The sequence below is a fragment of the Callithrix jacchus genome, chromosome 16, assembly GCF_049354715.1.
Source record: "Callithrix jacchus isolate 240 chromosome 16, calJac240_pri, whole genome shotgun sequence".
Taxonomy (NCBI): domain Eukaryota; kingdom Metazoa; phylum Chordata; class Mammalia; order Primates; family Cebidae; genus Callithrix; species Callithrix jacchus.
The window spans coordinates 91,413,084-91,440,202 of record NC_133517.1 but is presented as its reverse complement, the minus strand read 5'-3'; the positions used below and the strand labels follow the sequence as shown (position 1 = coordinate 91,440,202).

Sequence of the window (27,119 nt, the reverse complement as noted above, 5' to 3'; positions counted from 1 at the left end):
TCATTTAGTGCTTATTCTTCAGAGAAAATATTTAGTTATTAAATATACTAAAATACAAAATTGAAAGTATGATTATCAGATGGAGAGAGGGAACTCCATTGTCTTAAACCAATGAATCTTACCAGCTTTCTTCTTTCTGAAATTTTTGAGACAGAAATGTAAAATGTTTTGTGAACTCCGACACTGACATCATAAGCTTGCCACCCTTAGCCCTGTGATGCTTTCACAGTGTTTTGTTTGTTTAATCTTTCCTGCCACCTTACCTCCTTCAAAACTCACCCTGTGGCCCTGTCCTTCAGGCATTCACATTCTGCTTTCCAAATTGACTGGCAGCTAATCTTATAAATGAATCCACTCTAATGGCTGCTGATATGATACTGGGTTTGAGGTCAATCCTTCCACCTAGTTAAGTTGTTACATTTTTTTGAAAGAAGCAGTCTGATAAAATATAAAAGGGTCAGAAAACCAGGATTGGAGTCCTAGTAGCATTACTAATTTTGTAACTTAGCCATTTTAGCTTTGAGCCCCAGCCCAATCAATACAATGATAAAAATGATACCTACTCTGTTTAATTCTGATAGCCCTACCAGGTACAAAGCATTGTGGAGATATCTGAAAAGTTGCATATAGGGAGATAGAAAATACATACGAATTACTCTTATAAGGAAGAAAATGATGAAATGTGTTAGAGGTAAAAATCACATACCTTGAGAATTCAACGGGAGCAGTCACCTCTGAACTTCTGAGAAGGAGAGGCTGTATGAATCAGGAAAATGTTCACCAGAGAATGGCAGATAGACTCCAAGGGATAGGTAGGGTTTAGACAAAACACTAATGATGGGTACTTCAAGAAATATACCATGCAGCTGAAGCCTTCAAAACACAGCAAGACTGAGAATGTACTACACTCAAAACACAGAGTGTCAAGGAGTCTGCTTTTGGCAAAATACTTCTCATCAGTTTTGTGTATGTAGCTTACAAATATATGCAATTGTTAATCAAAGACTCCAGAATGACCGGGAAATGACTGGGGAGTTTTTCAGCTTTAGGAATTACACTCTTTAGGTATTTTCTGAAATGAATAGTATTTTCAACAATATAAGTTTCAACTATAGAAATAAGCCACTTGTGCCAAATTATAGCCTGTAAGTTAGATACCCCTATCAACTAAGGCATTTTCAAACTAAATAAATACACACTATGTTTATTGAAGATGTGGTGTGTGACACAGTTAACACTTTAATACTGCATAGGACATATTCTCTTAAATTCTGGGATCTTCGTCACGGTTTCATAAAACATTTAGATATTATGCAAGGTGCGCTGGCATATTATTAGGCATGAACTCAAGTATCCTAGGGTTTATATTCATTGGTGATATGTTTCAGTTTTATTTATGGTTCTGTTTTCCACTCAATTTTTTTACAAACTCCTTCTAAAGACACATGATACTTGTTATACTTGTTCTATGAATAAAAATTTAAAACTCTGTAATGGAATTTCACTTCAGATCAGTCTTCTGAACATTTCTATTAGTGAACGAGAGTACCTCACAGTGGACTATTAGCTTCCTGGTTTACACTAAAAGCTTTCAAAGTAATGCTTTTATTTTTCCCTTGACATTTATTCATCTGTCAAATCATTCTGCCATCCTTTGGTTTTATAATATTGTGACCTAAAAACCTCACCTCTCCACTCCCAACTGGATCCTCCTGAGGACTTTTACTTCCAGGCAAAACTCATCATAATCACAACTGAAGCCTAACAATATTTATCTGTCAAAGCTTATCATTATATTTCCTTCCATCTCCAGCTATGCCATCTCATCATGTTACAATGCATGACTCTATCTTGGTTTGTTATAGATGTCAAGCAAACACAGTACCTAGCACATCTACAAACAAACAAGTATATGTGATTATTAAATATCAGCAATGATTTGTGATAAGTTCTATTATAAGTGAATTATCTTCTTCTACATTAACAACTACAACCTATGAGAAACAGGCAATTTTAACAGACTACATGTTGACTAAATAAATGAATGATGTTGATTGACTGAAGTTAGAGCCATAAATACCAGTGAATTATATTGATCTTCTATACTGTGTTCTTTAAAAATTATTTCTTCCTATCTTGTCATCGGACAGGATCAGTAGTTGATTTTTATCCTGTTTCTCCTTCAGAGTTTTTCCTCCTGGAGAAAACTGACTTTTAGCTGCTGCACATCCCAGTGCTGTTTCCTGTGCCTGCTAGCCAAGTCCTCTTACTTCCAAGATGATTCCCCTCTAACCAGAGCTCCCAAAACATAACCTCCCTCTGTTTCTTCACATTTGGATCAGGAAGTAGTATCAGGTCAGCCGTGACACGAATGTTGTCTAGAAGGTCAGGGAGGGTTTCGGGCAGCAAAGAATCACACTGTGTCAGGTTTCTTGAGTGAAAAAATAGTGACCTACTCCCTCCCACCCAACTTCCAGCAGCTAAAAAGACTCCAACAGCCACAGCTCCACCTTCTAAAGATTTTTCCTAACATTTGCAGGAGCTAGCCACACTCCAGGTGAATATTTTCAGGCACCTGAGATGAGCTGTTTCTTCCTGTTTCTTTGTTCATATAAATAGGCCATAGAGCAAAGGACAAAATATGGCAATTTCTTTCTCCCACCCTTGAACATAGCCTCTGAATATGAAGCTAATTTTGTATGCAGCTATGTAAGTGAAGGGTTTCTAGTTATTTCATGGTGGGTTTTGTTATTGTTATTGTTTTTATTTTTTTGAGACAGGTACTGGCTCTATCATCCAGGCTAGACTGCAGTGGCACACCTGTAGTCCCTGACACCCCCAGGCTCAAGTACTCCTCCCACCTTAGCCTCCTGAGTAGCTGGGACTACAGGCACATGCCACCATGCCCAGCTAATCTTTGTATTTTTATTGTAGAGACAAAGTTTCACCATGTTGCCCAGGCTGGTCTTGAACTCCTAAGCTCAAATAATCTGCCCTCCTCGGCCTCCCAAATTTCTGGGATTACAGACATGAGCCATCATACCCAGCCCACGGTGCTGTTTTTAAAAACACTTATAATTTTCTGTTTCATTACCAATAATAATACTACCTACCCACATATTTTATCTCTATTTCTCTACAAGGAAAATGACAATTGAAAAGTTTCAATGGGCTTTAAGAAAGAAAGAATAACCTGTCTCAGAATTAATCTTTAAGACCAGCCAGAATAATAAGGTAAAAGGTTCCTGAGTTTGTAATATATGTCAATATTTGGTAGCATATGAATGTAAGTTTGCTTCTTATATGATGCTGTACACATTGATTTCCATGACTTTTTGGAAACTATAGCCACAGAGAGCATTTTGCATTCTTGAGAAATACAGTGATTTTACTGTATGTATTAGACCATTCCAGTGTGTCGTGTTAGAGTTTTTAGGTACTGAATTCATTGCATGAAAAGAAAATGTTTCTATTTTGCCACCACCATTATGTTATCTTTTCCAGTGCAATTACAAGCTAATTCAGGGCTCTTTGTGTTGAACTAATAGCATCTGATTCGCTGCTGTCACCAAGTACCTCCTCATGCTCTTTTAATACCATCTGCAGTGCCCCCAGCACTTACCTAGGGTGAACATTTTTCTGTAAGTAGAGACTCATCTTTGGCAAATCATTAATGGAACATCAAAAAGATTCCATCTGTTAGAGTTACATATGACTAAGATCAGAATTATCAAATATCTCATTTTTTCTTTATTCCCTTTGTCTTTTTTTTCTTTCTTATCCACACAATAAATGTAGTTGTCAGCAGGATAAGTTCATGCGCCGGATAAGGTCACAATTTCATTTAGTGACAACTTCCAACAGTAGGAACTTACAAGGTTCGATTTATTAAAGAGTCAGAAGGGATAAGATCGCTGCATGGCCAGCCTGATTTATCAGGGTTTGACTGGAGTACTTGAATAGGGAATGTCGTATTTCAAGTTTTATGTTCAAAACTGTAGTTTAGTATGTGTTGTGACTGTATGACTCAAACATTGAGAAGGAAAATTAGAAAAAGTATTCCTGTAAGGCAATTTGTAGCCACCAACCAAGAACTATCATTTCCTGAGCCAAACCATGCTTAGAGATGGATCAATATAGCATAATATAAATGGTGTTATTTGTCTCAAAATGCAGATGAAACGTGGTTATTAATACTTGAAGAAACACACATAGTGGCAGGACTGCAGTTTGGCTGTCAAGATAATCAGCAGTGAAATAATCTAACCCTCTTCTGTATCTGGCAGACAGCTGTCAAATGGTTAAACCATAAAATAGCAAGAGCTCTGCCATACTTTAGCCACCTTGGCTGACTTTGAAAATGTTTTGAGATTTTTAGAATCTTTGAGTGCTTTTTGAACTCAGCATGACTTCAGGGCTGTCCATGTTTGATACCATGATGTATAATGTCTTCCAACCATGGAGAAAATATAAATATAGGTTCTGATGCTATAACCGTCTGCTGTAGCATGGCCTGATAAATACTATGAGCTAATTCATGTGGTCTGCTTTAAAATTTGGTTATATGTTTAAAACCAAGTTCAAACCAATCCAAAGTTTATTTTCAGCAAATGAAATGTGATCTTCTGTCATCTCATTTACTTGCAGCTATGTCCTATGAAATCTGAGCCTCAAGTTAAGGGATGTTCTGTAAATACCTTATATGTTTATGTCATCAACTTAATGCTGAATTCAGGTGAAGCATGATTGCTGGGAACTATTCTAAAAGACTCACATCTGTCTGTTTCCCTTTGGTGTGCTACTATGTTCATATCCTTTGCTTTCTAAAGAGGCATCAAAAAGGCCATATTAAAAAAACGCATTGTCTTCATAGCACTTTCAAAGAAAAAATATTTGAAGTCATCTCTGGTGATTTTAAATATTTCTTTCCACCAGTGAATTTCTTTTATTTAGGCCAAAAAGTGGCTTCATGTTTTAAAAAGCTGTGGGATGTTTGGTAGTGATTTCTGACCTAGGGCTTTTTTTTTTTTTTTTTTTTTTTTTAATGAAGCTATCAGAAGTCTTTGAGTAATCGCAGACTTTTAAAAGTATGCATTATCAAGAAGATAAGAGAAACAGCCCTGAGCACTAACAATATTATCTTTTACCAAAATTGATTAGTCCGTCCTATGTGTCTCAAATATTTTCTGTGAACCTACCCAGCATGTTAAAAAAATCAGGCTTCTTTTTGAAGAATAGCTGCAAAAATATGAACTGGGCAGAGAAGAAAATTTTTTATTTTTTCATCTAGCTTCATATTCTACAGATGAGGTAATGTATGCGAACGTATTACATAGAGGGTTGAGCAAATGAAATGGATGCTTGCTGTAATACAAAGAGCAGACACTTACTAAGACAACTCTCTTGTCTCCAAAACTCAACTTCAACTGTACTAAAATTGAGATACATGGTATTATCAACATTTTCATCCCATCAATTGTGTTCTATTTGTATTTTTCAAATATCACATGTCACAAACTATTAGTTATCAGGGAATAAACAGAATTTTTAAAGAAATTTGCAGATTAAAATGTTTATGTTTCTGTTGAGGTGAAATAAGTTATCAAGGAGAAACCTACTAGGGAATAATTAATTGCAAAACTGTGTGATATTGGACTATAAATGCAATGGGAGTATTAGGGAAGACAAATTCAGTTTTCTCTAGAATTCAGAGAAACTTCATGAAGGAGAATGGCTTTGGGCTTGACCTTGCAACTTTAAAAGGGTCTATTAATGCGGACAGGAATAGGGTGTGTCTGCCAGATAGCAGGAACCATTCTCAGAAAGTTATGGGGGGGCTAAACTGGAGATGAGGAGGAATGGAAGGGGAAGATGGGACGGAAGAACACATTTGGGAGAGCAGTAGAATGAAGCAGTCAAGCAAGTACTGTGGAGCAGTATTGTGGTATAAAATTCAGGCAGAGATGTTCAGTTTGGGATGGCTAAGAAGGAGCTAGGGAAGGAAATTGCATAAATGGGTAACAAGATCAAAGTGGAGTTTTAATCAGTTTATTCTGGTGGAGATTTGGAACCTGAATTAGAGCTGCAGAATGAATGGAGGCTGGTGGGTCATCTACATCTGAGTTGTTGAAAACTAAAAATGCTGATAAAAAGGGTGAATCCAACAGATAATGGAAAAGAAAATAAGTCAAGATGTGAGGAGTGATCTGGATAAAGGTGACAAAGAGGCAAGGTGACATCAATGAATGGTTGGATACGATGATAGAAGTCATATGGACATGCTCTTAGAATTCTTCAATTTCTTTTTGGTAAAGTAAAAACTATCCGGTATTTCCATATTGTTAATCCTCATAGTAACCTTTTCAGAAAACTATTGCAATTCCTCTTTTGCATGCAGAAACTGAAGTTCAAGGGTTAGGTAACTTGCTAAGGCTTATTATAGTTACCCTTCTCTCATTCAGTTGTGAACGCATTCCAGTGTGTATCCTGGTCTACCATTTCACAAAACTTCTTTCACTCCAAATACCTGTCATCACCATCTCATCTAAAGAAATCTTTCCAGTTCTTTCCCTCCCCCCTTCTCTTATTCCCTCTCCTCCCTTCCCCTCTTTTCTTCTTTTCTTTCAACAGAGTCTTGCTCTGTCACCCAGGCTGGAGTGCAGTGGTGTGATCTTGGCTCACTGCAACCTCTGCCTCCCCTATCCAAGCAATTCTCCTGCCTCAGACTCCGAGTAGCTGGTATTACAGCCATGCACAACGATGCCCAGCTGTCATTTGCATTTTTAATACGGATGGGGTTTCACCTTGTTGACCAGGCTTGTCTCAAACTCCTGACCTCAGGTGATCCGCTCGCCTCGGCCTCCCAAAGTGCTGGTATTACTGGCATGAGACACCATTCCTGGCCTCCTCTTCTTTTCCTACTTCCATACATTTTCAGATTCCTTGATTGATTCCCCTCTCCTTTAAGTTCTCAATCAACCCTTTGGTGTCTATAGTACTAAAACCAATTTCTTTTGTACATCTCTTGCCAATTTTCCTAAAGTTTCTATGCCTATTCCTCCATTACTATGCCTTTGTAGGTCTTTAGAGCTCTGTCCTAGGTCTTCTTATTTTATCATGATATACTCTTTAATCCTCTGGCTTTTATTACCGTATACACAAGGTGGTTTTAATTACTGAATAAATGCCAAGACCTTAATTCTAGGTAGGACCTTGCTTCTGGGCCCTAGGTCTATACTTGCCTACCTAAAATTACCTATTGCCTTCTTTTTTGCCACTTTAATATCAACATTACCAAAATATAACTCCTTATTTTACTCTTAATTCTTGTTTTTCTTTCTGCATTCTTTTATCTCAACAGGTATGTGGCCATTGGCTCATGTGACAAAGTGAGATACCTGCATAACATTCTTGGATTCTCTCTGCCCTAAGTCCTCAAATCTAAACAGTCACTAAGTTCTATGACTTTAATTCCGAAGCCATGTGGATTTTATTTCATGGAATTCATCCAGGTCCAGGCTTGTTTTCTTGCTTTATACTTTGGCCTAACACGCTGTCTGGTACTTAGCAGATCCCCAATAAATATTTATAGAATAAATGAATGAATAAACTAATGAATGAGGCATAAAAGAATAAACAAATCAAATGAGAATTTGAGCTTTTCTCTCTTATTTCAGAATATATAATATTTTCAAGTCAAATGTCCATCCTTTGATAAAGTGGTTCGAAGACCTAAGTCTCTGACTCATCAGCCCAGTGCCCTTCTAATTCTGTATCTCGGGTAGGGGAATCATGCTATCATGGACTGTCAGTGTTGAAAAACACCTTACCAAGTTGAGAGTAAGTGCAAACCACTCTAACAATGACAACCCAAGGACTCAGAAAATATATAACTTATATGAGGATGTTCAGCTGGTTGTTGAACAGAATTGGTTAAAAATCTGTTTACTCTTAGTGCAGTAATGTTTCCTCTATTTATAACACCTATATTAATTTTTAGAAAAAAATAAAATATTATACCTTAAGCAATATGTAAGTTAAATGTAACTTCCATTTATACAATATTTCATTTCTGTTGCTATTATTAACCTGTGTAACTTTGGTAGAATATACATGCTAATTATTTGCACTATGCTTGCAATTTTTATGAATGTTATTATGAATAGATGAATATTTTTATTTAACTATTTCAGCATCAGGATTTCCCTAAACCCCAAAATAACTTGTTGGCAAGTAAGAAAAGGAGACTGGGGCAAGAAAAGAGACTGGCGAGCAAGAAAGGAGACTTGCCTGTCTAGTACAGTTGAAAAGATTGACTTGCTGTCTTGAACAGTTACTGGACTTCCTGTTGTGGCCATCTTTAAGAGCTTGTAAAAGTATTTTTGGTCTGCTTAAAATTTTAATGGATAGTCAAAGACACTTCAGAAACTTTGGAGATATTTGGATATCACTTTATAATCTGGCCCAAGTTTGTAGTGCTTAACCCATTAAAAGACAGCTGCTTGTAAATCCACAGGTTTAGATAAGGAGTCATTGTTTGACTGAGTATGAACGCTTTTCAAGTGAAATATGTCAGTGGCAGAAAGAGAGGATGAATTACATTTTTAAAGGGTTTTCAAAGATTCTAATGTTTCCTCTGGCATCACTTAAATATGACATGACTGGTCATTTAGTGTGTAAAAATAAGCAAATTATTTTGGTATCTTCTTATTTAAAAAATAAGATTTTTAACTTGTATTTATCTGAGAGATTCAAATGTATTTTATTTTACATGGTAAATTGGAAATAAATTGTTTTAAATATAAATATAAATAAAACAATGGTTGAAAAAATACCAAGAACTCCTATCCGATAGAAATTAAACAGTTTATTTTCAAATAAGAAAATTATCCTAAATATTTCAATAAAGAATGTGAATATGCATATATTGAGTCATATTTTTCCTCTGGTTCCTCTCTGACATCAGAGTAGTGCTCTGTCTCTGAGGGTGTTTCTATAAAAGGTCTCTGATTCCAATGCATTAATCAAAAAGATTGCACAAACGCGAAAAACATTTTCAGAGGAAAATCTCATAAATAGTGTTATTCTGTATACAGAAAACAAATTATTCTTTCCATAGTTTCTGGAGACTGAATAGGCATCAGAATCTAGTACTGAGGCATTAATATGTTATTTACTATACATATTCTATTTATAAAAATATCTTTTGATGTTTGGACTTACTGAATTGTTCTGGGCTCATTCTCCTCGCTGCTGATCATCATTGCTATTGGTACACCACAATAAAAAAAGTTGGAGAATGTGTATATGTCTTCATTTGATGTGTTCTTCCATTTTTTGTGTATTTTTCAAGTGGGAAAGGCAGAGTGTGAGAAGAAGGGAGAATGAAATGTTGTCCCTGAAGTTAAATTTTTGACTGGGAACATGGAATTGTTATTAACATTGCATCTTTATTGCTCAGATATAGATAAATTTAAATTTTACAATGGATACAATTTAGCCATTGACAAAATATTTTAGCTGATGATAGTTTATATACTTTAGTTTTGGTTTTCAGAATAAGCCCTAATGAAAACATGAAAAATGATGTCTGGCATTTAAACTATTAAAAGGAGGTGACACTAAATAGAGAAGTAAAGAAGGGTTATAATTGAACTCAGGTTGACAGCATTTCTTTAAAAAAAAAACAACATGAGATTGAATATGTATTAAAAGACAGCTACTGACTTGAAAAGAAGCTAAGGATAGATTAAAGCAACAATTTTATGTTACCTGTCATGAGATGTATTTTAGAAAATATAATTACTGAATAATTCTATTTTCCTTAGCTTTCTAGTGTATATGGATTTTCATTTACATTTAGATTGATGCAAAAGTAATTGCATTTTTTGCTATTATTTTTGACCAACCTAATATTTTTTTCTATTTCATTATTTCCCATTCTCATGTCTGCTGTTGATCAGGCTAAAAAGAAATAACATTTAAAAATAACAAATTATATTATTGAGATAAAAATTTTAAATATAAACATTTTAGGCTGGTGTGGTGGCTCACACTTGTAATCCCAGAACTTTGGGAGGCCAAGGTGGATGGATTACAAGGTCAGGAGTTCGAGACTAGCCTGGCCAATATGGTTAAACCCAGTCTGTACTAAAAATACAAAAATTAGTGAGTAGTGGTGGCAGGTGCCTGTAGTCCTAGCTACTCTGGAGGCTGAAGCAGGAGAATCACTTGAACCCAGGCAAAGGTTGCAGTGAGCCAAGATCACGCCATTGTACTCCAGCCTAGGTGACACAGCAAGACTCTATCTAAAAAAAAAAGGAAAAAATATATATATACACACACACGCACACACACACACAAATACACATATCTCTGTGTATATATATTATATATATAAACATTTTAGTATTGTGAAATGGCATGGCAATACCCTTTGGGAAATAAATATCCTAGATTTAATTATTTTAAAGAGAGGCTACAAGTCCTGATTGTGATTTCTCTTTTTCTGCCTATCTCAAACAACATTTAGGCTACTGGCCATTTTTTTTTTTTTTGACATTTGAGGCCCTCTTTTATTTATCTGTATATCACTCCGTTCATTTACTTCTTGAGCAAGCATTTAATGAATTCCTACTTTATGCAAGTGTGTATACTGTCTTTACTTCCAGTTTTCCTTTAATGATTCCAAAATATTACTCTGGAGTAATAAGACAAGGAAGACCTTCCAAAAGTTATTTCCAAAGTGCTTTTGTCCATACTCCTTTGGCAACATAGAATTCTATCCAATATACCAAATACAGAAAAACAAGTAAAAACTTTGTCTAAGTATTTTCTAATTTGAAAAACATGCCTTGCTATATATTATACATATAGCCAATTTACCCATTGAAACTGGTAGTAATTTCAGAAAATTACCAAGTACTTCAAAATCTCTCCACAAATGGTTGTCCAAGAGTCTCAAATAAATACAAGAATTTTAATGCAAAATGATTGTCCTAATGTTTCTTGTCTATCTGTTTTGGCATTGGATCAGTGCTTGTTAAGGGAGTGTTATTGTTTCTGGTTCTTAAAGACTTAACTTAAAAGAATTGACTTCAATAGATGATGCGTTTGAAAAGGTGCATGGAAGAAATTTGGACTAAATTTGGATACAATTATAAGGACAAGTTTTATTTTTCCCTTAGGATGAGTTGTCTTTCAGACAAGCATAATTAATTCTCTGTATGTGAATCCTGAGAATATTATGTGTGTTAAGCAAACACACAAAGAGAGGTAGCTGCTATTAAGGCATGAGTGGAAGTACTCTAAACACTTCGGTTTCATTGTCTGCAGGAGAGCTGGAGGTGTTTCAGAAAGATGGGGAACGAAAAATTCAGAGTCGGCAGCAACTTCCGGTGGGAACAACCTGGGGGCCGTTTGCTGGGAAGATGGACTTGAATAACAATTCTCTGGTATGTGGATGTTCCCAGATGGTTAATCTTTTGTCGTAGCTCAGAAATTATCTCTGCTTGTTTTGCAATGAAACCCCTAAAAAATAACCATGTGTTTTTGCTTCTTCATGGATGGCAAAACTTGAATACTTTTCAAGTGGTTTGTGTCTTGACAGTAATATACAGAAGTTAGAAAGAAACAGGTTATTCATACTAAATAATGGCTAGTGAGGTAATATATAAAGTTATTCCTTTATCTGCCTAGCCAAACTAAGACTGCTCACATTTTAAAATATATACGATTGCATTTATTTTTTCAGATGACGCAAGTTGTCATACATTACAGGTTTACATGAAGGACAAGAAATAAACAACTTTGTTATTCCTTGGTAACACTGTTGGTACCTTTAAAAGCAGAGATGAAGGGTCAGCATTATCTTTTTGTTGTTTTTTTATAAAAGTTCTGAGAACAGAAACAGTATGATTATATGGATTACTGATTAAATAGATATTGTAAAAGTAATGGAGGCCAGGTGAGATGGCTCATGCCTGTAATCCTAGCACTTTGGGAAGCTGAGGTGGGTGGATCACTTTGATCAGGAGTTCAAGCCAGTCTGGCCAAACATGGCAAAACCCCATCTTTACTAAAAATACAAGAAAAAATTAGCCAGACATGGTAGCTGGTGCCTGTAGTCCCAGCTACTTGAGAGGCTGAGGCAAGAGAATCCCTTGAACTCAGGAGGCGGAGTCTGCAGTGAACCGAGATCATGCCGCTGCATTTCATCCTGAGTGAGAGAGCGAGACTTTGTCTCAAAATAAATAAATAAAAATAATAAAATGTAAAAGTAATGGAAAGGTAGATCACTTGGTTACATTTAAACTTTATTTCTTAATCAGATGTATTGGTTTGCTATTCCTGCCTCAGCAACTCACCACAAACTTTGTGCCTTAAAACAATATAAACTTATTATCTTGTAGTTATTGAAGTCAGAAATCCAAATTGGGTGTTGCTGGACTAAAAGGAAGGTGTCTGCAGGGCTGAGCTACTTTTTGGATGCTTTATGTGAGAATCTGTTTTCTTCTTTTTTCAATTTCTCAAGGCTGCCCATGGCCCTACCCCTATAGCCCCAGTTCCATCTTCAAAGCCGCCAGGGGCTGATGGGAGTCTTTCTCACATCCACATTCCTTCTCTGACTCTTCTGCTTTGCTTTTACACATTTAAGGACACTTATGATTACACTGTGTCCACCTGGGTTATCTAAGCTAATTTCTCTATTTTAAGGTCATCTGATTAACACTTTCAATTCCATTTGCTTCCTTAATTTCTCTTTGCCAATGCAAAGGAATGTTCACAAGTTCTAGAGATTAAGATGTAAACATCTTTGCAAGGAGCTATTCTGCCAACCACATGGGATAAGAGAAAAACAGTAGCTGAAAACCTCTCTTATAATAAGTGATAATACAGGTGATGAAATTGGGGAAGAAAGATGTTTCATATTCTTTAGAGGAGCCAGACATTTTATAAATATTCATTCTAATGAAAGTCCTTCTCTCTAAATGCTATTTATATAGGAAGAGTCTTGTGACTTTTAAATGACTCTATGCTAAGGGAATATAAATACTCCCAGAGCGGTTTTGACAGATGTACTGAGTTCAGCACCACTACATTACATTTTCAATTTATTATATGAAGGAGATCCCTTCTTTAAGTTATTGCATGAAAACATTGATATGTATGGATCTCTGTTTATTCAGTGCCATGTGGATGTGACAGAGGTTGTTGGTTCAACTAAAAATAATGATTAGAATAAATAGAAAATATTTGTGTTACCAAACTTTTAAAGAATGCAAAAGATCTCAGGGGTGTATTTCTTACTTCATAAATTCATGTATTTATCCATAAAAGGATGAAGTAGGGGTTTTCTCATGTATTTAGAGACCAAACAAGTTGAGTATAGTCCAGGCTAACTAATTAATAATCTAAGCAATTTGTTCTAGGTGGACCACCAGTGCAGCCAATTCAAAAGAGCTTTGTGATATGGCCACAAACTGCAGGCCTCAGTTGGTTGAGTTGTATTAACAGATTCTATTGATTCCTTTCAGAGAGCAATATTAAACTATGCCCATTTCTCAAGCTAATGAATGTTAGGAAAGGCAGGGGAAGGATTGTCTAAACATCAAAGGTTGAATTAAGAGTTATTCTGATTTTATCTGGGAGTTTCTATTTGTCTTGTAGCATTGCTTACTAAACATTTTAAGTATATCATATTTATCTTATTTATCACAGTGTTTCAGATACCAACACAACCTTTAGTCATTTGTTTGATATTCCTTCAAAAGTGTACTGATACTATATCAGCTATAGTTGATGTGCAAGATGAACATTTTTCAGTTTACTATATTAAAAGAGTACATTTACTAAAATGCTATTTTTGATTAATCTTGCTATTACTATCTGCACGTATACAGAATGGTAGTTTGCTGACATTTTTATCCTATGCTAAATTGTGATGGATGGAAAATAAACCTGTCTGAGAAAGTATGATTTTTTAATTGAAATAATTGCTGATTTTTAGACAGGTGATGTCATTTTGCTGTTTTAATAGCTCTATATAGCTTTAAAGCTATTTTATGCCATATTTAATATTTTTAAAGGATTTATTTTATAGAAAATTTTCAGAATTTTTGATACTATTTAAAACATATGAATACTCTAGATTATCAACTATTGGGTAATGGGTGATAATTATTTATCAAAAACAATTTAATACTTCAGTTTTCTTTTTTTGTCTTAGGATTTAAATATCAAATTATTTTATTTAGTTAAAATACAGCAGTTTTCTTTATTAAAATTTAGTTACCTCACTAAAATATATTTCCAGATGTTTTTCTTTTGAAATAACATCCTTTTCCAGAATTTACTTCTGAGCTGAGATTATTAAATACTACTAGTAGTAGGATTCCTGCTACTGTTACTACTGTACATCAAATTGACTAACATATATGGCTGGAAAATGGAAATAAATCAGCTCAATCTCCAAAGGAACCTGTGAATTTGGTTCTATCATAAATCATATTTTATGGATAAGAAAATAAAAACTCACACTTCTGATTCTAGAATCTGCTTTTTTAAAGAGTATGCCACACTGCCTTCTCAGTGTAACGTCTGTAACATGATTTGAGCCTGATGAAATTGTTGGTGATTTCTTAACATGAATCCTAAATTTATGAAAATTTCTGAGAGGAAGTGTGCAAAAATTACAAATATACCTTTCTTCCATGTTGGGCAAAATATTTGTTATGTAATTAGACTACTTGAGCAGTTAAAAATGTATTTAAAGGCTTTGCAGTTTTGTTACATCTTCATAATTTGGACAGTACTATAATATGTAAATGATATCATAAATATTTCTTATAATAAAATATATAGTCTACTAACCCTTCCCTACCAAACCTTGAATCAAATTTGGATTATTATACTCTCTTAAATTGCTTATTCTCCAACTGATGTAATGTTACTCTGCTCAAACTCATGGTGTTGGCTCAGGAGATTCAGCTCACTAATTAATCCAACACAGTAATTAATTGAGTCGCCATGCCAGATGTCAAATCCTTTTTATATCTTTCAAGTCCCCATCTTGAAGTACATTAGCAATATGCCACCTTCTGCAGGAAGCTTTTGCAGACCAGGCATTTAGATGTATATAGAACATTTTAAGAAACACAGAAACACCAAACAAATTGGTTTGACAAAAAGTTGTTCTTGGAATTATATAACACACTGAACATGGAAATAGAGTCTCTTTTGTCCACACCTTATTATCTGGGTGGATACTTCATGCTTTAAAAGTTTTATAATAGCAAAAGCAGCATAGTAAATACTTTCAATGGGCCAGATACTGGTCAAAGTGCTTTACATATTTTATATCATATTTACTTCTTACACAAGTGCAAGAGAAGATAATATTTATCTCCTTTGTCACAGAGGAGTAAACTGCTACTTTGGGAAGTTAAATAACTAGCCTAAGGTCAACTCCATTCCACAACCCATGCTCCAGTCCTAGAAATGTTTTCTGTGATATGGTAATAATGATACTGCCCAGCTTACAGAAATTTTGGACTAAATGAGATAGCATATGTGAGTTATCCACAAATTTCAACTACTGTTACTAGTCATTAATCTGTGGAAGTGAACCCATTGAAATCTTTTAAGTTTAAAGCAAAAAACACTCTTTAAATTAAACAAATAACACTATAGACCTTGGCGTTTAGGGATTTTACATGCCTAGATTTGACTGTTTACCAAGGGCTCTGTCTTAGGATTCTCCAAAGAAACAGAAAAACAGGATGTGTAGGTGTATAGCCAGAGATTTCTTTTTCTTTTTCTTTTTTTTGAGACAGTCTCACTCTGTCGACCAGGCTGGAGTGCAGTGTTACAATCCCGGCTCACTGCAACCTCCACTCCTTGGGTTCAAGTGATTCTCCTGCCTCAGCCTCCCAAGTAGCTGGGACTATAGGCATGTGCCACCACACCCAGCTAATTTTTTATTTTTAGTGGAGACTGGGTTTCACCATGTTGGCCAGGCTGGTCTCAAACTCCTGACCTAAGGTTATCTGCCCACCCCAGCCTCCCAAAGTGCTGTGATTACAGGAGTGAGCCGTTGCACCTGGCCTTAGAGATTACTGATAAGGAATTGGCTTGCCAGTAATGATGGTTGGGAAGTAGAGAATCTGCAGTATTCAGTCAGGTGAGAGACCCAGGAGAGCCAGTAGTGCAGATGAAGTGTGGTAGCAGTCTTTGGGATATTTCCTCTTGTGTAGGGAGGCCAGCCTTTTTGCTCTATTCAGGCCTTCGGTTGATTGGGTGAGGCGCATTCACATTTTGGAGGGCAGTCTGTTTTACCTAGAGTTCACTGATTTAAATATTAATTTCATTCAGAAACGCCCTGTGAGTTGGCACATAAAATGAACCGTCACAGGCTCCAGAGGTCTGCACTACCTAGCAAGTTTTTTTTGAGGTATGACCCTGTACCCCTGAAAAGATTGTTATCAGTGAGTGACCCCAGTGTTCCTTCCAGCATCTCAACTCATATCTCAGGAATAACTTATATTTAATACTATCATGGTAGCACAAACTTGCTGTTTTTGAAAGTTTTGCAATTTTATTCATTGAAAAAAAAAAGACTACTGACAAGGAAGAAATTTTTAAAGCCACCTTAAGTTGTGATCAATATCTGGTTTGGATGTATCTTAGAATCAATATCTGGTTTGGACAAGTCTTAGAATCAATATCTGGTTTGGATGTGTTATGTTTTCATGTTGCACCTTGGAAGTTTTTCCCTGTATTCTCGCAAGGACGAAGTTCCTTGCAGTAAACTGAATCTCAGCTGTGCTAGTATGTGGTAGTGCTTAGTAAGTATCAAGCAACAGTGATTACTTGGAAGGTTGGGTGTCTGAAATTTAAATGGCATTTGCCCTCTCTTGCTTTTAAATATATCAACTATTGACAGCTAACTATTCTGATTGGATTCCATGAACTGCTGGAATCATACAACGTACATAGCTAATTAAATAGAAAGCCCAATATTACTTACAACATAATAATAAACATCACAATCTGTTAAATTCAACAAATGAAATTTGTTACATAAATCCCATTTTATTCTGTTCAATAAGAACAAAACCTTGTATTATTTTCTCACAGGATATTTGTGAGATGGAATTTTTTAAATGAAATATACATATAAAGGGCACTATGGATATCTTCTTTACCTAAACATGAAATGATGCATGTATCAAATTGCATCTTAGAAGTTTTAAGATAGTCATCTTTATAGAAATGTGCTTGAGGAAAGAATGAGAAGTTCCTGATATACATGCTGAGAATTATTAATTGCTTTTATTTCTCCCTTTGCATATTTATCCCTTCCAGTATTCATCTTTGATCTTAATCATTGCTAGAGTCTTCAAGCTTCATACTGTACATATCCTGTAGCAAATAGACTCTGCCCATGTCTCCAGCATTCACCTCTATAGTCAAAGGCTGCTCAGTGAGCACATCTGTGACTTTTCTGCCTGAGCAGTTTTTTCCAGCTTCAAGATCAAACTTCCTGCAAGCTGGGAAAGCTGACAGTGCTGGAGATTTCCTATTCCCAATGGTTATCCTCGAACAACAATGGACCGAAAGTTGGTGGAATGACACCTCCACTTCCCTTCTTCTTGGTCAGGATGTAAGATGTGTTCTATATTGTCTATTAGAGTTTGATCGTAGAATTGAGCTCTGATTGCCTTGTAGTGAATATGTTTTGGACCTTTTCCCTTTTCTGCTTACTTCCCCACAACCTTACTAGAATTTTCCGGGATCAACTTCCCAGGAAACTACGTGTGCTTGGGTAAGCTTCTGGGGAATCCATACTAAGACAGCCTCTAAGATGTAATAATGAAATAAAGTTGAAAGCAATATCCAAATTATTATTTAGATTCTAGAGGACATAGAATTATTTAATCTTTATTATTCAATTTTGGACCTCTACTACTGGCACATAATAGATATTCAATAAATGCTCTTTAAAATAAAAATCTAATTGAGTTGAATTCACTTATCAGGGACATTCTCACTGACTCCACCCATATTCTCCATCTTTCCCATCTCAATGGCATACTTTATAATTTTGCTGAGGCATTGCTTTTGTTGAGCTTCAGATTTCATTGATGTTGACATTGTGAATGATATCTTCCTTCTTAATATTCATTTTAATCTGGGCTCAGGACTACCATACTTTCCTATTTCTCATATCTCTGGGTCTTGGCTCTTTTTAATTTAACTGTAAGTGTTTCCCAAAACACTTCTGGCCTTTCTTCTCTTCTCCCTCTGTTCCCAATGCCTCAGGGAGCTTATCCACTTGCAAAGCTTCAGCTACTAATTTACAAATGACATTTAAATAAAAAAATCTCTAACCTTGGCTTTTTACCCTTTCTCTAATAGCACATTTCAGCTGTTTTGCAAGCCTTTTCCATTTAATTCCTCCAACTAAACATTCAAAATTTATTCCTGTCTCCACAGACAGCCTCTCTTCTCCCTGACTTCCAGCTTCTAGTCACCTTTAATCCTAGCCTTCTGGCTCTCCTTTCCTGCCTCCCTAGGGAGTTCATTCTCTTAGTTACCCCATGTCTTTTCTGCATTTCTACCTCTCCTACGCACATCTCAAATGGTGTTCACACACAGTTACACAGACCTATACCTGTCCTGAAAGCAAAACTACAACCACACTAGTCACTTAACTCGCATGCTTAAAATCATTCTAAAGGGCATGAGAATACCTCCATTTTTTAGGCTTTAAAAAAGCCTTAAAAAGACCTTTGTGATACTCACCTCCCCAGGTCTGACTCCTTTTCTACTTGTTTATAAACTTTAGTCATTCTGAACTCACTCTGATGCCCTGAATATACATTTTCCTTCCTTCCTTCCTTCCTTCCTTCCTTCCTTCCTTCCTTCCTTCCTTCCTTCCTTCCTTCCTTCCTCCCTCCCTCCCTCCCTCCCTCCCTCCCTCTCTCTCTCTCTCTTTCTTTCTCTCTTTCTTTCTTTCTTTTTTGAGATGGAGTCTCCTTTTGTTGCCAGGCTGAAGTGCAGTGGCACAATCTTGGCTCACTGCAACCTCCACCTCCCAGGTTGAAGCGATTCTCCTGCGTCAGCCTCCTGAGTAGCTGGGACTACAGGCGCACACCACCACGCCCGGCTAATTTTGTATTTTTAGTAGAGACTGGTTTCACAATGTTAGCCAGGATGCTCTCAATCTCCTGACCTCATGATCCGCCTGCCTGGGTCTCTGAAAGTGCTGGGATTACAGGCATGAGCCACCGCACCCAGCCTGAATGTACATTTTTCTTCCACATTTGTACATTTGGTCATATTGTTTTACCATCCTGGAAACCCCATCTCCCCTTCCCCACCTATCTCTCTTCATCTCAGCAACTCCTAATTCTTACTTAAAGACTCTGCTCAAAATCACTTCCAAAGTACACCTTACCTGAAGCCTCCAGTCTGGAATACATAACGACTCTTGAAGAATTTCCCTGATGCTCTAGGTTTACTAGGATAAGAGCACTGATCACATAACTGTGAGGCCCTGTTTGCTTGTCTATCTCCCCTGCAGACCATATGCTTATTATCTGTTTTTTATCTTTCTATCCTTCCTACTTAGAACAATTTCTAGCTTGCATTAAGAGCTCAATGAATAACATTTGAATGAATGAACACAGTAATTTCTTCCTTTCACTTTTCTCCATATCAGGAAATACTGCACCCTCCTCCTTATTCAAGACCCTGCATCCTTCCTGAGCCTTTACATCCATGTCTGTTTCGTCTGTGGTCTTGCTTCATTTGCTCAACTCAGCTGAGCAATTACCACAGGAAATGCTATCTTGTACCTGTTTTATTTGTTTACAGACTTGCAGTTTTATTTTAATCTCATTTGAGAGGAAAGTTCAGTAGGACAAGATAACTCTGTCTGTTTCTTCAGTTTTTATCTCATAAGGAGATATGCCCATGATGGGTTCTTGAGAAATGTTGACTAATTTCAGTGGAAGATTTGCAACCCTTGGATGCTGCTAGGGAGGATGAGGTGTTGAGCCTAGTGAGGCAATTATGATTTGTTTACAACAGAATCAGTTTTAGATCCCTCACTATGACATGGGTGAAGGCCAAGAAGGTGTTCTGCTCTACCATGCTTTCTGTGAAGTCTCATCCAGCCTCACACGTTCCAGTGACAAACCATCTGGGAAATTCCATCTGTCTCTGCTTGGAAACTGAGGTGGCAGTCGCCCACTGTGAGCAATTTTCTATTAACTTCTTGGATAAGATCAGTCAGATTTATACTGAATTGATGGGAACCGTAAGAGCAGGGTTGTTCCAAAAGAAGACAAATGTACTGATTCCTCTAATTGGGCTTAAGCCAGTTTCATTCACAGATGCCCTTAGGTTTTAGTAGTGCAAGGACTTATAACCTTTTTAATTGTACCCTGTTCCTCTTGGGAAACGTTGGTGAAATTCATTATTGATGGAGGTTGTAGATTTGTCCCTTAGGGAGGGCAAGATCCTGGCTTCTCTTATACTCTATCAGCTATGTGGAGAATTAATGGAAACTGAGTGGACAGAAAAGCTGCTCAAAGAAGACTTGAAGGCAAGATGTTTAATGCAGCAGAGCCTTAGAAAGTGATGTGTTGGCTTGGTTTCTAGAATTAGAGTAGGGTTTTTTTTGTTGTTGTTTTATTTTTTTTTTGGTGGAGAGGGATTACTCAGGAAGAGAGGAGACAGAAGTTTGTGTGGAGGCCTCAGTAATCAAAGACCTCCTACTGAATTTGAGTCAGAAAGGAAGAAACCAAACACTAAACAATTATTTCACAATTCAAATATGTAGGCACAAGCCAGAGAGGTCAATTGCATGTCGATCTAAAGGGATTGTCTTTGTTATAATGCAGATATAGTTATGTTATTGGCAGTGGATGAAAATACATTGTCATATGTCACGAATTGAAATGAAAACATGAATTTGTGCCCTTCTTGATAATTTTTATTTGCCTCCAAAATATACCTTTTGTATATAGCTAGTCTGTCTGTTAACCTCAATCTCATCCTGACTTACTTTCTCTTTTGATGGTGAAGTCTTTCCAGGTTCTTTACATTTGGACTTGCATTTGAAAGGTGGGAATACAATTCCTTGCTATACAGACATCTTTATTTATGGACCTATCTTACTCTCCTCTGCCTGAAATTTAAATACCTTTGGCCTTTGGTTTATAGGGCTAAGCCTATTTTTCCTTAGTTAGGCCAAGTTTGAATTAAAAAAAAATATATATATATATATATATATATTAAAAGATTATTCATTGTTCCCTTTTTCCAGAACCCCAGAGGAGAACTTTTGTTGAAGATGATCTTTTCAGAGTTATTAAAAGGACAATTAGTGCTATTAATTTAATTATTGTCTGAAAGGAGGAATTGTTGATGTCATCATAAGATGATCAAAGCTGCTCCACTCTATGTGTGTAAAGTTGAGACTAATGAGTCACATTACCTTTTCCCACAGAGGATCGTTGTGAAGGATGAAGAATGGCTATTGGTTTCTAGCTCCAGATACTCTTTATGGGAGTTGTGATTGTTCCCACACAATCACATAGGGGTCCTTACATGAATTTTCTTAATGCAGATTTCATTGCTACTGTCATTTCTTTGTAGTTCCCAAAAACAGAATCATGAAGGCCTAAGGCGAAAGTCAGTGGATATATAGAGTCCCTGCCCCCCTAGGAAAATCTATCATCATCTTGATAAAATATTAGTCTTGAAATGTACTTTTTTGTTTTTGTGGGAGGCGAAGATATAAGTAAAAGTGCTGTGAGGAAGAGTTGTTCATAGAGTTGACCAAACTGCCCTCACTATTTGCTGACCAGTCTGGCATGCCTCTCAAATTCTTTCTATTTGAACTTTTTAAGGAATTGTCATTCTATACTGATTTCAAAACAATCAGTTTGGCATTATATGCATACATGATTGTAACAAATATTATTCCAGTGTTATGAGGATTTAGCAGCAATCGCAGCATGATGTGACAATACATTCAGTAACTTGGAGGTGATAGTGGAGAGAATGGACATAGTACCAGTTTATACTCCTTCCGTTTGGTCTTAAAAATAAAAGTTACTTAGGGAAAATGCTTTGTCAAACTCTGATAGCATGTTGGACTCTGGTTTTAATCTAATTTTCAATAAATATTCCCAGGATGGGATTCACCAAGTTTCATAATTTAACTGTAGCTCTCAGGTGACATTGACAACTTTTATGATTATATAAGGTTTTCCTGGTATGGACAAGTTTGTGACTCTTTCCAAGCCACTGTTACAAACCTCTGTGTTGATGCTGTGTGGTGGTCCAGGGGCAAACATTCTTGCATCAATTTCTAATAAGAGAATAATGAAGTAATATTTATTACATACTTTTAGAAATTTGAGAAATTATTTGAGAAACTCTCTTGGAGATTAACATCTTTTTGCCTGTTAATATAAATATTGAATTTTAAGTTGTTCTTTATTATTCATTTACTCTTATGTCACTTGTCTCATAAAACATCTTGTCTCAGCTGAACAAAACTGGCTTCTTGATTCTAACAATTTCAATGTCTTCTGTGCCATTTTTTATGACTTACTTTTTTTTGGTTTTTTTGAGAAGGACTCTTACTCTGTTACCCAGGCTGCAGTGCAGTAGCATGATCTTGGCTCACTGCAATTTCCACCTCTGGGGTTCAAGAGATTCTCCTGCCTCAGCCTCCCAAGCAGCTAGAACTACAGGCATGTGCCACCATGCCTGGCTAATTTTTTGTGTTTTTAGTAGAGACAGGGTTTCACTGTGTTAGCCAGGATTGTCTCAGTCTCCTGACCTCACGATCCACCAGCTTCGGCCTCCCAAAGTGCTGAGATTACAGGCATGAGCCACTGCGCCCAGCCACTTTATATTTTTTAATGGCCGGAAACAAGAGTCAAGCACAGGGTTACATAGGTTGGTCTGTGGTTTTCTTCTCATACTTTTTAGCTCTATTTCTGAGTGTTAAAAATATGAGTACAACTTGTCTTAGGCCTAGTGTCTCCCACAAGGCTTCAATCAAGGGGACAGACAGGTCTGTGGTGTCATCTAAAAGCTCATCTAGTGGAGGATTTGCCTACATGCTCATTAAAATGACTATTGATTGCATAAGGCAACTCACAATATGGCAGCTGACATCCCTTTGAACAAGCAGATGAGAGCACAAGACAGGGAGCCCAAGACAAAAGCCACAGTGCTTTGGTAAGTTCATCATGGGAGTGGCATGCCATCACTTTCGCTCAATTCTAGGGAAGGGAATTGTGCAGGGCTTGAAACCAGAAGGCTGAGATGACTGGTGGCCATCTCCGAGGCTGTCTGCCACAGAAGATAATTTGCATAAGTGGTCAAGCTGACCTGTGGATAGGGAAGGCCTTTCAAATACTAAGAGCCATAGGAGGAATCACAAAAGAAAATTCGTGAATTTGAATAGAGAAAACAAACCTGTATGCTATACGGCATCATAACCAAAATCAAAGATTAATAAGTGAAAGACATTTGTGAAAATGAGGCATATTTTATTATTATTCCTGAAAATATATATTGTTTCCCACATAGGTGAACAGTGACTTCCTGATTAATTTATTTAGTTATTAATTTTGCAATAGAGAAAGATAAATTAAAATATACCAAACATGATTTGTTCAAAAATCTGATGGGAATTGGGGATCAGAAGTAGTTTGCTGAGTGTGTTTCTTCTCCTTTGGTAATTTTGAGAAACACACACTCACACACTGTAAAGATCAAAAGTAGGAGAGAAAGTACAGAAAAGAGCCCCTGATGGGGTCAGAGCAGCCAGATTCTAGTCCTGACTGTTATTACCCAAAGTGGATGTGCTATCTTGGGTAATCATACATGCTCTCAGTTTCCTCATTTATAAAATAGGGGTTATTATACCAGCCCTACATCATAGAATTGTCATAAAATTATATAAAATTATATGCATTTAGTCACTTTGAAAAACATACAGATGGTTAAACAAACCTGGATTACTTTTTATTATGCCTGTGAATAGAAAGTAGATTATTCATTCCTTTAATTCCCCAAGCAGTGCATCTAGTCTTTTCTCCTCTGTTCTCTCCTTGAACATACTTTCAAAAGCAGTTTTGATTGTCATACAAATATATCTTCCTACCATGTGCTCATATGTATGTATCCATACAAACACATGCTTACTGAGTAGCTGGCATGAATAGTCTGAGAACTCTAGCCTAGATAAGTGAAAGGTATGGACTTAGTGCATTTGTCATCTAAGTAGACAGTCACCGTAGAGGCAAAGAAATAAACACATATTTTTAGGAAGAGAAAGAAAGGTTAAGCGGTCAGACTGCTTTTTGAATGATCTTGGCTTCTTTGAGTTTTCTTTTTGTAAGGAGTTGTTCTTCAGAAAGCATTTCTCAAGGATGTGATGGGGGATTTCAGACAATTGGAAAAGTAATTTACCCTGTCTGATTCACTTTTGAGTTAGGTTTGCATTTTAAAATGTTAACTTGATTCTTTCATTATTTATGGCATTTTAGAGCTCTGTGCAGAATGGAGTGAATAAGGAAGTCATAATGCAGACAGTGATGTACTGTGAAATATGAAGAAATGGGGACAGAGTTTGGAAAAGCAGAGGCATTTCATGTGCCTTAAGTTTTAGCTTTTATTAAGAAGTCAAACAAATACCATTTGTACCTCATTACCCTATGTGTAATAGCGTGAGCATTATCCCGCAGACAGGAGCAGCGACAGTCCCTCAGGTTCTGATCCTAATCTCAGAGGTGGCCTTACCACCTCTCCTCTGAAAGCTACTGCTGCCCAGGCACACACAGCATATTAGTGCATTTGAAGGTACCCAATTATATCCACGTGTGCCTCTGAGATAAGCATCAGGACCCAAGTACATGTTAAATTCAGCTCCTATAGGGAAAAAAAATAGCACTTGCCTTTATTAAAGAAAGGCACACCACAGAAGTGCGGGGAAGAAAATTTGTCCTTTATCTGGGTATTTTCAGCAAGAAACTTAGACAATCTTATTCTTGTTGCATTCCTTCAAAACTTTGTGAAAATGACAACTTTTCAAAGGAGGCAGACATACACACAAGTGTCTCCGTCTCTGCTGATGTTCCAGGAGAAGGGGCAAGGGAGGAAGAGTGCGTGATGAAAGTCAGACTCTGGTTGGCTCCATTACTTCGTTAATCAAGTGGAGGCATTCTGAAAAATGTTTCTCTTTGGTTGCAGCCATCTATTTTTTGGTGTTAATCTGCGCCCTGTGGCAGGGTTTTGTGAAAGGAAACAATGAGCTGTTGTATCACTTCCCTGCTTTCCCCAATTGTTGTAGCCCCTGTCAGAAGGCTCCGAGGATGATGCAGGTCTGTATCAGCCTGATAAGGGAAAAGAGGATTCAGAATGGCTTTGGAGAGACTCTGTGGGAGTAGAGTGTGCTGTTTTGGACTAGACGAGCTAGGGAATATGGCAGGGGCCCTTAATGGGATCCTAAGGCTTCAGTGCCAAACCTTCTGCTGTGCCTTGAAGATTTTCTAATGAAATATTTTAATGGTGAAATTCTGTGACTGTCAGAAGGGCCGAAGTTCAAGATGCTGTTTTACGTTATTTGCTCCGTAATCTGTGGTTAGTCAATTCAGGTCAAAAAGACAGAAAAAGAATATCCAAACTCAAGGAACCTCCCAGAGTATGTATTAGGTCACTTTTATTCTGTTGACAATGAGTGTTCAGTTCACTGTCATCGTGAGCTCTGTACAAGTAGCCTGTATATTTTATATACTGTAGGTTCCTATTTTATAGCTAGATGAAATATGAAGCTCTTTCATAATGCTGATTCCATTTTGGCAGGCCTTTGGATTCACATATGGTTCAGTTAAGCTGTTTTGGAGCCTGATGTACCTTTGTTATTTATTGAGATTTTTGAAAGACGAATAAATGTACTATTTTTACTCTATTTAAAAAATACACATTAAATCTTTCAAAAATAATTCATACAGCTAAGAAAATTCTAGTGAGCTTTAGAAACAGATCTGCTATTCCTAGGACAGCTAAAATAAAATAATTCCTACCCATGAAGGAAAAAAATAAAAAGACAGCTGAAGTTCCAGCAAAATAGAACCATTATCATATAGCACAGGGTAATCATATACATGGAGAGCAATTAGTAAACAGGGGCAAGAAAAACAGGCATCAGGTTAAATCACTGTTAACTTTAAGCAGCTTTAAGCTTATAGACGATGCTGAGATTTTTTTTGGAATGTTCATTCTACTGCTATCCTGGTGTCTTATGAATAAACATATAGGCACAAAGAATTACAAAGTGGTTGTCAGATGGGTGAATGATAGGGAAATATCTCACATACCACGGATAGTCCAATGCTTATCTAGGAAAACTTAGCTGCCCAGAGGTGATGTATGCTCCCCACTGCTGAGACCTGGTTGGTAGAGAGCAACTCCACCTTCAAATTTAATGTCCTTGTTTTGGTGAGTTTAACTCAGACTCTTAACTTCCTGTTAAAATTGTATCTGTGTTAAAATACCTGTCATTTTGGAATACAACTTTTTTTTCCAAAGGTGCTTTGGTAGGCTAGATCTATTTTTTTGTATTTATATATTATTGCCCCTACTTTATATCTGTAAATAGCTTTCAGATTTTTATATGGCTATTTATATATTTTTATATGGTCATTTATTTTTACTTGAAGTTAATCATTAAGAAAATGTGTTAGAATGATCACAAGCAAACATGAAAGGATAGAGATGGTCTCTTTTGGATGTGTCACCCTAAGTAAATCTCCAACCATATTGTGTGTCTTTCTGTAATGGTTCCATTTTGCTCGAGCTTCAACTGTCTTTTATTATTTTTCTTTATAGTGGTATGTTAATTTTATCATCTTTACAGTCGAATGAGAGTAGTAGAATAATCATTTCTCTTATTTCATAACTACTGTAAAAGTTTTCCTTTATTGCATCTAGTAGCAATTAAATGACTACTAAAATGTATTCCTTTCTTTAATGTTTTGTACATACAGCCATAGAAGTCTTGAGAAAACTTGACTCAGTATTTATGT

At 36.5% G+C, this 27,119-nt stretch overlaps 1 protein-coding gene across 6 annotated transcripts in view; it reads left to right on the top strand.

Annotated features, from left to right (window-relative positions):
* Positions 1–27,119, top strand: part of ZFPM2 (zinc finger protein, FOG family member 2) — a 473,192-nt gene that overhangs the window by 224,034 nt on the left and 222,039 nt on the right. For 3 of the 6 annotated variants that reach the window (XM_008983372.5, XM_008983371.5, XM_017965638.4), the window contains one exon: positions 11,335–11,453. The exons of the other annotated variants lie outside the window; for them this stretch is intronic. In XM_008983372.5, coding sequence (XP_008981620.1) covers positions 11,335–11,453 — 119 coding nt within the window. The remainder of the gene's footprint in view (positions 1–11,334; positions 11,454–27,119) is intronic. 6 annotated transcript variants of the gene reach the window in all.